Source organism: Paramisgurnus dabryanus, chromosome 15 (assembly GCF_030506205.2).
Source record: "Paramisgurnus dabryanus chromosome 15, PD_genome_1.1, whole genome shotgun sequence".
NCBI classification, from domain to species: Eukaryota; Metazoa; Chordata; class Actinopteri; order Cypriniformes; family Cobitidae; genus Paramisgurnus; species Paramisgurnus dabryanus.
Window position 1 is genome coordinate 23,587,641 of NC_133351.1, and position 18,217 is coordinate 23,605,857.

An 18,217-nucleotide genomic window follows, 5' to 3' on the forward strand; every position below is an offset into this window, starting at 1 on the left:
CTTGAAGCGTTGGGTTACCAGTGCATTTTATAACAGCTAAGGGGGTTTTAGGCACTCCGCTTCGCGTCGTGCCTAACAACGCCCCTTAGCTGTTATAAAATGCACTGGTAACCCACTGCTTCTCGGGGTTTATTGCTTTATTATATCCTGGATAGCTGACCAATCTGAGCACCCCACAACTTTCAGAACAATGAGCTTTACAAAATTGATGCATTGCAAAACGGCGGGGCATAGAGGAGCAACAACAATGTATGGTACAGGTATGTGGAAAATAATGTGTTTATTAATCATAAACCACACAAACACATTGCATTACACCGAATACCTAAAGTATGTTTATTTTAGCAAATGAATAGGGGCTTCTAATACAAAAAAACATAAGTAAGTGACTTTATTTAAAAAAAAAAAGCTTTTTGATCTTTAAAGTAAAATTATGAGACATAATTTTCAGCTAGAGAAGGGGTAGCCTCACAACTCTTGTACATTGTTAAGAGTTGCTGCCATGGCCTGTCATTGGCACATTTGTAAATGAGTCATAGTATTACTTAAGGCAACACTATTTGGAGAATGCTTGCATATTTCATCTCACAGTTAGGTATTATTGTGGCATTTAATTAAATGTAGCCTGAGGTACAAAGTCAACTGTCATGCCACTGTATCCTTAGTTAGTGACATCAGGTTGTTAATGTAAATATCTTAAAATTAATTGAGTAGATTGTCGTTGTAATCTGAAATTCATAAAGATATGTGTATTTTATGCACACATAGATGCACAAAAAGAGTATGTTAAATTGGTAAACAATTAAATGTTGTGTTTACATTATAATGAAGTACTGCATTTTACGGTGAAATAAGCCAATAACAGGTTTATGGGTCATTTGAAAAGTCATTTGAATTTAATAATATAATCAATTAGGGTCTGAAACTGAATTCTAAATGTGAATATTTTTAAGAAGACATTTCACAATTTGTAGGTGTGAGCAAAAATGTGCCATTTTGCGTGTGTCCTTTTAAATGCAAATGAGCTGATCCTTGCACTAAATGGGAGTGCCATATTTGGATGGTGTACATTAAGGGGCGGTATTATTATAATAATGCTGCGTTCCAGGCAGGTTTTTAAACCCGTGAGTTACGACTTCAAAAGCACGACTCACGGCCTTATGCGTTCCAGGCAGACTGTAACTCGTGTTTTTGCATCCTTCTACCGGTGAAAGTGCACTGGAACGGCAGTCAAACCCGTGACTTCCCACCCGTGAACTCGTACTAGATCGATGTACTCCCAGTTCAGAGTCGTGAGTCGTGGTTTTGAAGTCGTGAGTTACGGGTTACAGGTTGCCTGGAACGCAGCATAAGATTCCCTTCTGACATCACAAGGGGAGCCAAATTTCAATGACCCAAAAAGTTACTGGGTTGTTCTTTTTTACATTTTCTAGGTTGATGCAGGCACTGTTATAGCACTTGAACATGAAAAAAGTATTTTCATGATACATCCCCTTTAAAGATTGCATTATTTGGGCCAGCATATGAAAATGTGTTTAGCACTAGATACATAAGGGAAAGGTAAATAAGTTAAAACAACCAGTATCTGTGCTCCTAGCTCAGTGGTAAAGCTTTGTATTAGCAGTGCAAAAGGCCATGGGTTTGAACCCAAGGAAAACGTATGCTGATAAAAAAATTTATAGTCACGTTGGATAAAAGCGTCTGCCAGATGCATACATGCATATATTATGTTTCAATTCACACAGCTCTGTTACTTTAATATTCTGTCTGTTTTTTAGATAATCACGGGCAATCAAATTTGGGTGGTGAACATTTCAGCAATTGATTGATATCAAAGCGTTATACTGTTAAACCCATACAAATGGAAATCAGATGACTGTCCTTAATGGAAATTAATTCAGAGAAAACTACATTTAGAGGAAACCTTTGACTGTTAATAAACTGTCACTTTTTCACCCATCAATGACAAAATGCAGCTGTATTTTTGACGTTTTGAATGAGGAAATTAACATTTGGCAGTGCTGTAAAATGCTCAATATTCAAATGAAACAGGCAGGTGACACAAGCGATTACAGATCTGAATTGAATTTGGCTGCTTGTGTTCTGCATGCTAATAATTTGTACACCATTCGATTATTTACAATATCTGCAAAATCTGAAAGAAAATCACCTCATGTTTGATATACAAATAATAAAAGCTGCATGATATCCAAAAAGTATAGTTATCAACAGCAGAATGCTAGTTTGAGGTATCTCTGTTGAAAAGCTTAGTGAAATTACTGGCCCCTGACCTCTGTTTTGACAGAAATCATCTCAATAGCCAGAAGAGTGCATTTAGATCAGTGACAGCAGGATCAATAAGTGATCTAAGAGGACAGTCATTGGGGCCAGTATGAAGATAGCCTGTGTCGTGAGAGCAATGAGGCAATTCATAGCTATCACAAACCATTCAGAGTGTTAAGACACTGTGACCTCTTTCGGCTCACAGGGGAGACTGTCACCGATCCTCTTATATGACTATTTGACTAAATACTCATAAAACTTTAATATGTGACCTTGTAAGTTAAAAGATAAAAGAAGGTGCTCATATATTTCAATAAAAAAAAGGTTTATAGTACAGTATCTATTTTTGATAAGAGAGGGGTGAGTTGGAAAACTGCTACTGCCTGATTTTGATTTTTTTTTCTTTTTTGATAATTTTTTGTGTGCTTATTTTAAAAGCTGTGTTTTTATTTGAAATTGCTTGATGTGAGCTTTAGGAACTGTGATGACTGGGGATAGGTTTTTGATAAGCCTAGCCTTCTACCTATCCCTTTTCTAATGAGGTGAGCTATTGTAAATTATATTTTTTCATGTGTGTGTGTGTGTGTGTGTGTGTGTTGTAATTTACTTTTTTCTCAGTTCGAAATAAATAATTAAATAAAGTTGTTATAAAACACTGAAATTGTTACTATGGTTACTATGAAACTATTACGTTTCTTAAAAAAAAACGTCTTGTAGTATAATGAACAAAGTAGTAGTCTAATCATCGTTTGACTCTCCATTGTACTGTAAGTTGTAATTTTTTTAGAGCAGTAAGCTTATTGCTTTCATATTCATAAGCCATGCAATTATAATAGTTGCATTAATTAACATTTTGCATTTCTTTATATAACAATAATTTGGCTATTATATAAGGTATTATTTTATTATTTTTAGTAGTGTTGCAAAGATTAATCATGATTAATCTCATACAAAATAAAAGTGATTTTTTTGCATAATATATGAGTGTGTGCTGTGTGTAATTATTGTGTATATATAAACACACACACATTCGTGTATGTATTTAAGAAACATTTACATGTGTGTATATATATATATTTATATTTTTATCAGGGCTTTGAACCAGAATTTTTTCCCAATTGGTTCGTTCCGAACAGAAACAGTATTTTAACGTTGTTAAACGTTCCTGAACCGGTTAGAACAAAAAATAAAGTTCCCGATCCGGTTAATAACGTTCCATGTCAGCTGTGGGACATACAAATAAGTAGGCTGATCATTAGGAAAGACTGTGGCGGTGATTACGTCACACACTGATTAGCATATATGTGACGTCATTGCATCGTGTTTTACTCTTTCTGTCACATTTGCACAATTGTCACAATTTGTTGCAAATTTAGAAATATGAGAGAATACATGGTTGCTGTTACTACCATGCACGGGCATACCGCATCATAGGTAGGGTGACCGGAAGTGAACTTCACAGAGTCATATTACACAGAAATCTTGTCAAAAAAAAAAACAGAAAAAATAACGGTATTAACTGGTTACCATTATTTTCAATAAACGGTTCTGTTCCGGAACATATTTTTGAAAAGTTTCTGGTTTCGTTTCTGTTCCTTGCAAAACATCAAAAGTTTCTGGTTTTCGTTTTCGGTCCATGAACCGGTTCAAAGCCTTGATTTTTATATATTCTATATATAAATAAATAAAAATGATATATAAATAACAAAATCTGAAATGACTATATGTATGTGTGTGTGGTTGAATATACACACACATGAGTACACACACACATATTATGAAAAAATTCACTTTTATTTTGAATGCGATTAATCGTAGTTAATCTTTTCCCAGCTCGAATTTTTAGGCAATAAAGTTTGTTTACAGTTCTTGGTATTTCTGTTAAATCTGCTTTAATTGATGTTAATGCTAACTTTTTTTAAATGAGTTTGCCAGTAACGCAAATAATTGAAAGCTTATAGTCCAAGTGAAGAAAAGGCACAGAGAGACTCACGTGAGTTCAGGTTTTAATGCACACAACAGACAGTGTCTTATACAAATTGAAGCCAGATTTAATAGCTTCTAGCCCCTAATTCAGATGCTCCACACATACTTTCCTTTCATTTCATAATAATGAGGGTGAAATTATCCAGGAGCTCATCTTGGTTTGGTAATAAAATCCCTGCTCTGAGAGAATGGAAGCGTTAATTAAACTTTATTTAACAGCTTGACAGGCCTGCGTGCGTTTGTGTGTTTTGCAGTTTCCTGCATCGCTCTCTTGTGTATTTCCTTGACCTTGTGAGGAAAATAAAAAGCAACAAACGAAAAGGATAACAAGACGACATGAACGAGATGCCTAGATTGTTAATTGCGTAGCCGCATCCTTCTGAATGCGCGACACTGATCGGCAAATGGATGAGTGAGATCATACACGGAGTGTAAAGAATATGAGACCGGTGCAGAGAATGCTTTTGTCTGTGGTTAGCCATGCATTTGTTTATCCCTGCATTATTCTGGGTGTGAGAGGCAATGCTGTATGTGGGTGTTTGTTAAAAGATGGTCCATAGGTCTGCAGGCAAGATACGCTCCAAGAAAACACAAAGTGCCAGCTTACAAAACGTTTTATATAACAAGGGATTTATGCAAATGATACATATCATTTTTATGTAAATGGAAATAAATATGGAGATTAGTTGTTTAGCTCATCTGTCACAAGGACACGAGCCCGACAGCCATCCAAGGGTTGTCCGGGTCCACAGAGAGACGATTACATATATCCTTGTTTCGCTGTGACCCAGCACTACTGTGGACAGCAGGAAGACCATGTTTCAGCTCAGTGGGATAGAGGTAGCTCTTGTAGGAATCGTAGACATCCGTTCCAGGGAAACAAAATGGCACACGGCAGTGCTGTGACTGGGCCTGTGAGTCACAAACTACCAAGAAATGCAGAGCGGTGCTCTGTGTTAAAAAGGTCTATACACAAAAAGCCTTTTGAGAGGTTGCGATTGTAGTCGAGCGGAAAGAAGGTAATGCTGTTTAACAACAGAGGAACCTTGAAGGCTGTGATTCAAGGACTCGAGGGGGAATAATAGCAGAACATGTGAGCTAATCAGTGTGATACAGGATGTCAGAATAATTCTGCATAATGATGTCACTCACACAAAAAGGTGAGGACGCCGCAGGAAGTTTCCGAGTGGAAAAGTAGAGGCGGTAAAATGCGAATTTTAAATCGTACTTGCGTATATGTTCAAGCTTACAATGCAATGCCTCAAAGTTGCCTGAAAATGGCCATAGCTGTCTTGCTCAATAACCTCTGTATCGCTTGTGTGAGACCTTCAGATGAAATATTTAACAGTTCTTTCCCAACAGCGAAAAAACCCTGAATTTTCCCCGGCTTCAAAAAGCATTCGTTCCCAGTGTGTTTGTAGTGATATGCTGTGGACGTCTTCACCTGACTGTGTGAGGAAGCTAAAAAGAGACTGAAAAACATCATGAATGGACAGACATGAAAGATCTTGTTTCTTTGTTTTATTACATATTACTTCAGCATCATTCAGTTGGCAAAGTGGCGTAAAAAACATAGTTGTTTTATCTTATCTAAATAATTCATACATACAAGGTACCTTGCACAATAAAAACATAAAACATATGTACATCTTACATGATTTATAAATAGTATTGATTTACAGCATATACAGTTTTTAAAGCAAGTAAACTGCAGGGAAAGTAACATTGTGCATTTATATAACTTTCAAGGCGGATTCCAAAACTAACCATAATTAAAAGAGAGGAAACTGAGGGGTTTTATAACAAAATATTAAAATAACAATATCCCACCTCTTTTCAAAGCACATATACTATGTAAAGACGTTACATGCCTTTAGGATATTCAGACTAGCAAAAAAGTCCTCTGTACTCTTTTTAACTACTTAATAGATTTTTCTTGATTTTCTTTATTGTGTGCATTGAACCCGGAAGTTAGCAGGATACTGGTAACTCGTATTCCAATACACTTTTGGATTATCGCAAAAGAAAAACAACTCTGTGTTGAACAAAATTTAATGAGACTTACGCGTTTCGTCCAACAAAAGAAAATCTTCACAGATGAACACAATTTATGAATTTTGAAGTGTAAATGTGTTTACTAGAAATATAAATAGCTTAATTTTGACTTCAAAATTCATAAAAGTTGTGTTCATCTGTGATTAACATGTTGGACAAAACTTGTGAGTCTTAAACTGTCTTAAAGTTTTGTTTAACACTAAGCTTATTTTTTGTTATAATCCAAAAGTTTAAGGAAAAAATAATGAGCTTTTTTTAGGGAACCAGTATCCTGCTAACTTCTGGGTTTGCCTACAACAATACCTCATCACTGCGGCACTCTATAGGCTGTCTAATGCTATCTCATGGCAATTCGTACCTAATTTACAAGGTGGCTAATTTGTAATAATTTATTTTTGTACAATTTGCCTTTGCCCCTGTGACATTGGGGTTGAGGGTGGGTTTTCATTATTATTTTTTCATGAAATTCATAGTTTTTTGCACGATTAACTTTGTATGAATTCATACGAATTAGCCAACTTGTCAAATATGTAAAAATTATTGTGAGATCATGCTGGGCTGTCATCTTTTTTAAATTTTTTACGTTTAATAACCCTCATTTCTTAGTCTTCACTGTAAAAAAATTCCGTAAAAATTGCAGCTGGGTTGCCGGTAACTTACCGTAGATTTAAATTTATGTTTTTTACTGGCAACATTTTGTTCAAAGTTAAATGAACATTAAACATTTACAAGTCTTTGTCTTTACAGAGTAAAACAAAAAAAAAACAGCATCAAGCAAAACATTCTGGGAAACAAAATCTAAAGCAAAAAAACGAAAAAGGTTGATGATGATTTCTGGTTCCCAGAATGCTTTGCATGAGGCTGGTATTGTATAGTTTTATTCTGTAAAGATAAAGACTTGTTAATATTTAACATTTATTTAACTTTGAACAAACTCTTGCCAGTAAATAACATAAATTTAAATCTACGGTAAATTACCGGCATCCCAGCTGCAATAACATTGTAATTTCTATGGAATTTTTTCACATTGTTTACTAAGAGTGGTGCAATATAATTGTGGAACTGTATATATTTTACTTACTTTTAAAACAATAACGATATCAAAAATAAATTAAAAGTAAAAACATATGGTTGATCATAAATATTAAGAATGAATTTAGTACAGTCTACTTTCCATATGGCTATTGAGAAAATCATTAATTCCAGAACACATCTCCTTTAAAAATGAAAGGATTGTGAAAATTCAAACACACACAGAATTTTCTCTGGTCTTCTTGAACTAACTAGACTTGCTTTTCATTCAAGTATATAAGTAGTTAGTGTCTTAAATAAGTAAATGAATCCTTCTCTTGAGTTTAGTCTCTTTCATCTGATGCAAGCAAGAGAAATTAATTCCTTTGCTAACAAAACTGAATTTCTGTTTTGGAATTACAGCGGGATTCCATGAAAAATCTGATCAAATATGTGTGCAATTGATCATATTATGAGAATTTTATCACCAAGGCTTGTAATCTTTATATCCATGTGTAATATGGCAATCAAACTGAAAACGTCAACAATTGCTTTAACTTTATCTGGCAGATTCAGGTTTCCAAACAGCATAAGGAAAAGGTAATGCAAAATAATATTTCCTAAAGAAATGCTACAGGGCAGGGTGCTCTATGTTCAAGAGCATGTACTCATCCAATAGATCTACTATGTTGTCTTAATCCAAGCAGGATACATGATATGGGATACATGAAACACTCACGTGTTGAATTGCACTTGGCAATTTTTTGTGCTTCTTTTCAAATTGTTATAATAATAGCATGTAAATCTAAAGTAAAATCCACACATAACCCATTCTGTAGCCTAAACCAAACTGTCACTCGGCATGTTTGTGTATTCGCTGTACTGAGGTTGACACTGTCGGTAATTAGCAAAATAAGAAATATAATTTGTCCATATCAGCTCAGCTTTCAACAGTCACATTCAGCGCTCCCATTACATGCTATGGGTTTTTAAATTTGCATAAAGACTACTCATATAAATGAGCACTATGTATGTGTTCAACACAGTGCTGTCATAGCACACGGTGCATAGCGCTATTCTGCTGCATTCCACTATAACCTTTGACAGGCACAGCAGCTGTATATTAAAAGAAAGTACTATCTTACATTAGTACCAGGGTGATTCGGTTTAAACACTGACACATTTGATGAAGGTCTGTGTTATGTAAATTCTTTGCAGTTTTACTGTTATCTCTGTAAACTTTACATATTGTATCTTTACATATGATCATTAAGGACTTACTACAGATTGCAAATCAATAGCAACCATCATATTCACTATTGTCATTGTAAATAGTATTATTATTATTATAATAAGAAAATTTGGTCATTATCTCTAACAGTATATAGACTAATGCATACATAATTAAGTATTCATGATATTTAATAATTTCTTTCTACTATGATGCGATTCTAAAATTCGTATTTCAATAATCATTTTGCCTGTGATAAACTACAGTCTTTGTGGTAATACAAATTAGTTAAAATCTGTACTATGGCCAGCGATTTCTAATAAAATAGGTATCAGAATGAATCAGGTAGGTAGATTATACTGCACACTTTCTAATAAAGTATTACACAGTTGTTCTCTGCACAAATCTCTACTGACAAAATTGCACACAATCAGCATTCTTTCCAAACTCTAAGGACAACCGTACTGTATGTTACCCAGGGACTAATCTCAACATTCTTACTCAGAAAGCAATACTGCCAATGTTGCCCTCACCATTGCAGTACAAAATACATTTTGTAACATACAAAGACTAGAAGAGTGGCTGCAAGGGAATGACAGTAGGATGAGAGGGTAGCATGGGTGAAAACATAGCAGGTCGCGGCATGGCATGAAATGTCACAGTCATAGGGTGAATACTGGGGGGTGCTGCCACGACTGGCATTTGTGGAGGGGTCACAAAGGGAGGAGCAGCTGGGGGACAAATCTCCGGTCCCAGGGGAAATCGAGAAACAGGCACAACCTGCTGGAAAAGTTGGGGTTGTGGGGCCAGGAAAGGTGTGTGATGCTGGAGGATTGTGTGACGTATCGTGATCGAGCCAGAAGGCACAGAGGATGACAAGTGAACTGGATGGAGAACACCAGATGACATGGGCAGATGTGGCCTGGGCAGAACAGATTTGAGCTTGGTGGGGAACACCTGCTGGTGTAGCACCTGTCCATGGCTCTGTATCTGCAGGAGACAGTGTCTCTCCAAGCCGTCTGAGGGGTGCTGGAAAGATGGAGAATGCTGAAACAGGTTGCTGGTCGTGTGGAAGCACTCCCTGCTCAACATCTCCTCAGTCTGAATGCCTAGGTGAAATCTCTGTGGTGGGGTTTGAATGCTATGTTGACATGATTTGTCGTGAGTGTTTTTTTCAGTCCTTTGCAGGGCATTGAGTAAGCAGGCCTGTGCTGCCACTGAATACTTGTTACAGATCTTTACAGGGGTTTGTACTGCTTTAGACTCGCTACTGTGGATGTTGCTGTTCTCTTTTGTTAGTTCCTTCGAGAGCTTTAAATCTGTCTCAAGTAAAGCTAGGCTGCCCTTGGTGCATGAAGCATTGATCTGAGAGGAGGAGCTTTGCTGCCAGTCACTGCTATCCACCACAGTATGACCCAGGGCACAGCTAATGGAAGTAAATGTCTGAGAATCAACCTCACTGCTTTCTCTATCATCAATACTGCATGAGATTGGATCTGACCCATTTGAGCTGTCACACACGCCTTTTAAAACAAGGCAATTCATGCTTGACTCCTCTGTAGCCTTTTCCTGATCTTCCAAATGACTGTTCTTTAAACTGTGACAATCATTTGCAAGGCATGGTGTTTGATCTTGGACACATGACCGTCTCAGTCTTTTCTTTCTTATTCCATGTTCACAACAAGTAAGCTCGGTGCCCGCAGAGCTAATTTCTTCTAATAAACACTGATCAGAAATCTCAGCTGATGATTGACAGAGGTTACAGAACTCATCTAGCCTGGCCTCATCTCCACTGCTTAGAGAATCTGTACGTTGCCTTTTAAAAATGTGTCCCTCATATAGTCCACGCCTGTCGATCTCTTCTGGTGCAGACATCACCTTTGGGCATCCCTGGTCTGTGCTGGCACTTTGAGAGTGAGATGCATCTTGGCTGTAGAAACTTGGCTGTTCTATGATTGTTAGCTCCCCTGCAGCTGGATTGTCAGGCTTTACCCCGCTGTTCCCAAGCACCTTTTCACCATCGACACAGAACTCATCAGAGGAAATGATAGAGCCCGCTGAGCCGTTTACATCAGCTGCTGCCTCCTGACTCTTGCATCCCACCCCATTCTCAACTAAGGGAGCTGTGCTGCTGTCCTCAGCCTGATTTTGAGCTGATTGCTTTGACTTCTCTAATGGCTGCACTTGCTGTGAAGTGGTCCCCCTAAATTGGCTATCTAGCTCTTCCAAACACTCAGGTTGTCTGTAGAATTTCTTACATTTTACCATTTTGCTCTCAGTTTTCCAGTGTCTCTCTCTTCTCCTCTTCCGCCGCCTCCTTTTTCTTTTTGTGTGGCTCCTGTAATGACGCTGATGCCTGGCCAGCAATTTCTTTTCCGTTGTCTTACTTGTGTGGATCCAATCTTTGGAATGTCTACACCTGTCATATGTTTTCAGTCCAACACAACTCTCTGTGTCACTTGAATACTGATGACACCGCCTGACCTTGCTTTCAGGTCCTCGGCTGGGACTGTTTCTGGGACTGGCTGTGAATTCCTCAATGTGCTTGTCAGAGTGGCAAGATTTGAAACTTGAGCAGACAGGTAATTCCTCATCAGTTTTGGGCTCAGGCATCTCCTGAGTCTCAACAGGCTTTCTAATCCGTGACCTCTTGAAATCAAAATGGAGGGGGTTGCAACTGAAGGAGAGGGACGGATCTGTCCTTGTAAAGGTCACCATCTCAGAGGGCCACTGGAAGATGGTGTTACCATCCCTGCTTAGGACAGAGAAGAAAGGCTGACTGGGCTTTGTGAAAGAGTAAGATGTCTTTGTAGTTGCATCCACAGCTCGCACTTGGCTTTCAGGAGAATCATTCTTCTCTGACACATCTGAGACACTCTTTTCAGGAGGATCATTGATAATCGAGTGCTCTTTCTCTGTAATGCTGCTCTCCTCTACTGTCCCCTCCTGAGTGGTCTCAGGTTTACTTTCAGCAATACTGCTTTTCAAGCTTTCAACAGAGTCCTCTAAATTAAGAAGACTATCAGTACTGTTTAAATGACAAGGGGATGCTGTTAAGAGCGAGACTGAGGGACTGGCCACCTCTTCTGAATAAACAAGCAAAGCACACAAATCTGAGGCAGTTGATAAGGGGCTCTCCGCCCCCACAGGCATATCTGATGAACCCTGACTTTCCGCGCTGTCACTTTTTTGGACAGACTGGCCCTGCTGTGTGCCAGTGTGGTAAATTGCCTCCTCACAATTTAGTTCTTTCTCCTCTGTGGGGGAACTGGGAAGGTCAAGCTCGACAGGGGGTGTACGGAGTCTTTGTCTGTTTCTCCGCTCCATCAATCCTTCCTCTGTGCTCTCGCAGAAAGCCGCAGCTGATGACTCAAGCTTTACAGATGCTTTCTTTGGAAAGGAAAAAGAGAATGCAATTTTGCGTCTGAAAGTTTGCTTTTTGGCCCTCCCATTGTATGGCCATGGTGACTGCTTACTAGCTAAACCACAGCCACTGGAATGGATCTGACCCCCTATGTCCTGAGCCGCAAAGCTTTGGTTCTCTTCTTGGTTATCATCACAGCAGGACTCCCTGAAAGTGCCTTCAACTGCCACTGTGGTAGATTTGAACATTGGACCACTTCCTGGAGCACTGTACCAAAAAAAGAGAAAAAAAATGTCAGGCTCATAAAACAGCTTTCTTGTGATGTTTTTACCTTTAACCAAATCCTGTTTGTTGATGTAATCCCAATGTGATTTGTGAACATTATTTAGCTTGACCTTATGTGCTTATGTCCAAATTTGATCCTTTGTACAAAGTTCATACAAACATGATCAGTTTCACAAATTTGCTTACATTTGTTAAATGATATAATATGATATAAACCATTTTTTCAGGCTTTTCCACATATAATCCATATATACTGTAAATATGTATCTGAAAACATTGTATGCACTGTAAAAATGGAAAGCATTTAATAAAATGTTCCCCACCATTGCACCTCCCTGCGCTGTTCAGCGAGCTCATGCAGGCGTCTAAGAGCTCTCTCCTGTTTCCTCTCATCTTTCCTGGATTTGGAGGCCACGTTGCGGGCAAACTCTCTCTGCTTCAGCTCCTTCAGTCTCTGTAGGGTGACAAAGAACCTCTTATTCATTCACCTATCTCAGTATGTCGACTACGCCAAAGCCATTTGAATAATAATCCTCTTTGAGACCATGAATGTTTCCTTCTGCTTTAACAAACTTTCATTATGAAGAGTGTGTATCTCTGCATATCAGCCATTAAGGAATACACTGCAAAAAAAGATTAAAAATCTTTTCAAGAGAGAAGGAAGGTAATTAAGGTGTTTGCACACCAATGTTATGTTTCATCAAACCCATTTTCAGTGCAAATGAAAAGGAGCTATGGATGAGGTTGCTAAACTCCATGAAATTGTCCTATTTATTCTAGATAAATCTCAGTGATGCTAATTTGTATTTGTTTCCTGGTTTGAAAGATGCACGTGCCTTGAATGCAAGATCCATGCTTGGTCTGATGCTTGGATTGTGAGTGCAGCCCAGACAGTGAGACTTATTGATTGGGATTTCGTCTGTATATTATACACTCTTATAGATACCTGTATCTAAATTAACTTTCATTAATAATTTACAAAGATATGATACTAAAAGAACACACTAGACGTCTCCAGGCAACAACCAGCTTAAGCACAGTTTTCACATCCAATTAATCCTGAGAGCTTTTATCCAATAATCCATTTAAGACCCCATAAAATCAAAATTAAAGTTATTTGGATTTCAGTACGTTAGCGTTAAGATATCTATGAATTAAAACAATGACAAAATTCTCCTTTAGAAAATAAGTGTATAAATGCATTTAAAACACACTTTGTCTTTTACTTTGCCAATACTTATAAAGCATTTTTATGACATCATTCTAAGCTTCTCATCAGATTCCAAGCTGTATGGTGAACAAAATGCCATTGGCAATTTTAAAATAGTAAGGACCACTTAATACATCCCAACCTCAAATCCTGCTTCACTCACATTGAGTGTTAAAACACATCGAAGCTACCCATTTCACGGGGATTCAGTCTTGGCTTAGCGTTAAGACAGATGACAGTGTCTTTCAGAAAAGCATCTTTATAGTAAGGCAGACTGTGTTGTACTTTGTCAAGGTAGATTCAGAGGTCAACTTGTATGTGATAGTAACAGCTGGGAGTAAAAATAGTGATGTTTCTCCAGGCAGCCAGGAAGAGTCATCTGCCCCAACATTAGGCATTCCACTCAGGTTACACTGTTATACACAGTTCAGTGCTGCCGTAACCTCTCCTGTTTGAAAAGGCTTCAGTGATTGCATTTACCCTGGCTTGGGTTCATAGTCAGGGGAAAGCAAAGCGATCACATCAGATATCATTTTGTCAAGTTAAAGGGCCCCTTGGTGCAAAGTGGGCGCACCGGGGTAACTAGTTTGATCCCATCAGGATAGGGTCTCTATGCGCACCTGCCATCTATCCTCCTTGTTGCTCTCTGCTGGCACAGAATGAGCAAACTCAGCCCTGATCCATCGCTTCATTGTCAGTTAGCCTTGCAGAAAATAGCAAACAGGTTGGCGTGGGCTATATTTACGAGACTCTGAGGTGCATTGCTTGGAGGACCTGTTATTCATTGATTGTTAATGTATCTGGTGAGAGACGCTCAGAAATGGGCCATTAATGCATGTAGCCTGTATTTCACATGACTGGGAGGTGGTTACATCATTTATAGTAGGATGGGAGATGATGGGAGAGAGATGCTCCCTTAATACCTTGAGAAATCCTTTCACTTGCGATGGGGGCGGACGTGAGTGACAAGCCACTTGAGAATGAATGAAAATTTGAACACAGTAATTTTTGGACTGGACATGTATTCTTAATTAAAAGCAACAGTGAGACCGGTCCAAGACAGACAGTGATGGCTTGGCAGTGATGATTCACACACAGACAGGAACATGAGGCTTTTTCTGTAGCTCTGGGCTTCCTGTGGGGCCGCGAGCTTTCCGTACTACATTATATTCTCAGCAGACGTGCACTGCCAGCTCCTGAGGGGTGCAGGGAAATTTTGCTCTTCATCTATCAATCTAGTTTGCTGAGAAGCCAAATGGTAGTGTTTGCTCATGCTGTGGAATTGTTTGAAACCGTGTAAATCGAAAGCAGGGGCCGAAACTACGTCAAAGACGTGTCTGACTGACACAAATGAGCGCTGTTGCACCCGTATCATGTGAACGAGGGGGAACGGCTTTTCTCTTCATAATTCGTCATTTCGGTCCTGTTGCGGTGTTCAATAGCAAGGTCACGGGTGGAGGGTTTGTAGATGGTGTTCAGTCAATAGTTCAGTGAGCCCTGTTATTGACAGCTCAGCAGGCCCCAGAGACTCCATGCATTTAGTTTCTGAGTGAGTCAGAGCACAGAGGTCAGGACCGATATCAAACAGCAGGACAAGTGGTGGAATTAAAGCTTTAACTTGCTATTAAAGGTTACCCTTCTATTTTTGAACACCGACAGGTCTTAAATCAACATAGGGATGTGAAACTGCATTAAATGTACTTTTGTCTGAGGCAGAATCTCTTTTTCTTATTTGCTATTTCTGGAAACACAGGTTCTTGATGCTCTGTATGTATCAATTAGCCATAGGGCTGCACAATAAATGGAATGCGATTGTCATGCGCATTTTGTCAGTAATGCTGGTTCCTTGATTAGTAGTAAATCACATGCAATTCATTGTGCAGCCCTAATTAGCCAACTTGTATAAAACATACGAATTCCTGTGAGATCAGGCTGACTATTCTCATCAAAAGACTAAACCTAGAAAATGTAAGTCTTTTCAGCCACACAATGCTGTATTCTGGCTTATGGCTTAATGACTTTGCTGGGTTTAATAATAGCTTTTTCATGTTTTTAACAACATGCTGTGAAATTTCATTTTGTTCCTGTAAAAAAAATCAGGAACAAACAATAACAAAACACTAGGGCTTCAAATTGTCCTGTCTGTTTGTGATCTATAGCCCCCTAAATTAAAACGCTATAATACCACCACTGCTCCATTTGCTTTCAGGTGGGGGACTAAAGCCATTTGTTTTGTGCCGCAAAACATGTGCGACAAAATCTATTTGTTGTCATTTTCTAAAACAGTCCATTATAGCTATGCATTGCCTTCAGTGAAAGTCTCGAAGGGCAGAAACACAAGCTCATTACCTGTTTGTGAGCGTGGTCATATGAGTTGATATGGTTGTCAAACTCTTGATGCTTGTAGTACTGCTTGTCACACAGCTGACAGTAGAAGTTTGCCTTGAGGTCTTCCAGGGCTTTGGCCAAGGTTTTCTCTTTCTCGGCATAGTCCTGAAGCAAAAAATACAACATAATGCATCAGAATTATTGCCTCCAACGTTTTTACCAGCAATTTATGAAATCGCATCATTTACAGTGACACCCCGTTTCGTCTTGACATCCTACACAAAGTCCTTGAGAGATGTTTTTGGTCAAAAACGTATGAGTGAAAACTACAGTGAAGCACTGATAAATCGGCCTAATCGGTGTTGGTATATAAAAACATTTTAATCCACTATCGGACATCTGCCGATTGTTTAAAAACAGCATATGATCAGGAAAGATTATATTCTGGCAAAAGGGGCAGAAAAATTATTCAGAACTTATTATTTTGAACTTGAAACAAGGACTAAAAAGCAAAACTATTGGTATTTGTAGGTGTTATTTTAACTCATTCCCCACCAGCCTTTTTTTTAAAGTTTCCCACCAGTATTTTTTGTGATTTTCACAAAGGTTTCACAAAATACCTTCCAGGAAAATGTTCTTCTATAAATATATAAACATACAATATATTTAAAATGAAAGAACAGACCCTCAAACAAACAAACAAAACGGAAAAAAAACATGTAATTTCTTCATTTGTTCTCTTTTTAAAACCTCTTGAATATGGGGAGGTTTCTTCAAAAATTTCACATTTTGAGCAAAACGATGAAATAATTGCATTTCTGTAAAGGAATTTTGTTAGAGATCAGGGGCCTCATTTATAAAATGTTTAATAGAAATCATCATACAATTGATCTTACGATCATTTATCAAAAATGTGTCTGTGTGATTCATAAACCGAACGCACGTGCAGGAAACGTGCGTACCCCTTTCTTTCAGTGAAATTCGTAAATCGCAAATGATCTTGAACTTGTGCGCAGCTGAGCAGTTTCAGATCTCCACCTTTAAATGATGCCTAAATTAATGTCATAGACATATAAAAGTGTGCTTGTCAATGTTTAAACACAATTTCGGGCTGCCAGAATGACTTATATTTCCAAAAACCTGCAGCAATCAGACAAGCAAAACTGCGTAAGCCTGCCCAGAACCTTACGTGGCGCTAAGCACTTTTCCAATTCCCCAGTTTTTATAAATATGGAAATTGCCTTGGATTTTTGCGTACCCACACTTTACAATCAAATCTGTGAGTATGCACGCTTTATAAATGAGGCCCCAGATTCAGAATGATTATCAAAATATACATGCAGTTCAACATTAATGAAATTTGTTTTTGCTGCAGTTTTTTTTATAAAATTGACTAAGAGAATTAAAGATTACCGTAAAAAACTTGTCATGAAAGCGTCATAAGCAGGGAAAAGTTTTCTCTTAATTTACAAGATAACTCGTCAATGGCTGGAAAAGGGTTAAGTAACCAAATATCGCATCAGCACATACCTAGTGAAAACCGTTAAATAAATAGTACAGTATGGGGCGGTTTCATGAACAGGGCTTAACCTAGTCTAAAACTAAATTGCTTGTTTTAGGGGCAGTTTCCCAGACAGGGATTAGCTCAAACCAGGACTAGGCCTTAGTTTCATTAGTTTGTTAAATAGTTTTAACAAACATGCATTACTTAACCCTTGTGTGGTGTTCGGGTCTGTGGGACCCGTTTTGAATGTTTACTGAAAGAAAAATTATGCAATTAATTGTTGTTTCAACCTCAGATTCATTGGCCTTGGCTCATTTTCTATGAAGAACATAAAAATAAACAACTTTATAATTAATGTACACTGTACACCCCCCCTACACATTTATATTACATATGTGGTGTTCGGGTCCACTGGACCCGGGGGTAATAAGAGTGTAAAAATTGAATGTGCTATGTAACGTTACTCTGTTTTTCTCTTATCTGGGACTCCTGTGAGTGCATGAGTGTGTTTGTATACATGTCTGTACATATGTGATGGATGCATGTCAGAGTTTTCTCCTTCTGCTTTTGCTGTAATGCCGCAAGGATACAACATGTTATATGCCGTGCATGAACATTTGTCTGTACCTACTGTCCCAAACACTTTACCTTCTGTCTAACAGGAACCATTCTACATTTAACCATTATAAAAAATCCATAGTTTTATTGTAGTAAAAGAGTAGTAATCATGGTTATTTGGTATATTGATTACCATTTGTAAAACCATGGGTTTACCACAAAACCTAGGGTGTGTGTACCTGCTATTTATCACGTTGTGGGGACCAAATGTCCCACAAAGATGTGTGTGTGTGAGAGAGAGAGTGAATAATAGAAAAAGTAAAATATTATCCATGTATTTTCATCATTCTAAGTTGTGTCCAATAGCAACACATTGTACTTCAATGTGTGTGGACCAGATGG

The 18,217-nt window shown here is 38.1% G+C and overlaps 1 protein-coding gene across 1 annotated transcript in view; it reads right to left on the minus strand.

Annotated features, from left to right (window-relative positions):
- Positions 1–5,775: 5,775 nt before the first annotated feature.
- Positions 5,776–18,217, minus strand: part of znf804a (zinc finger protein 804A) — a 75,727-nt gene continuing 63,285 nt past the window's right edge. The window contains exons 2-4 of the mRNA XM_065292817.2: positions 15,775–15,918; positions 12,539–12,669; positions 5,776–12,197 (exon numbers count right to left, since the gene is read on the minus strand). Coding sequence (XP_065148889.2) covers positions 9,137–12,197; positions 12,539–12,669; positions 15,775–15,918 — 3,336 coding nt within the window. The 3' untranslated portion in view covers positions 5,776–9,136. The remainder of the gene's footprint in view (positions 12,198–12,538; positions 12,670–15,774; positions 15,919–18,217) is intronic.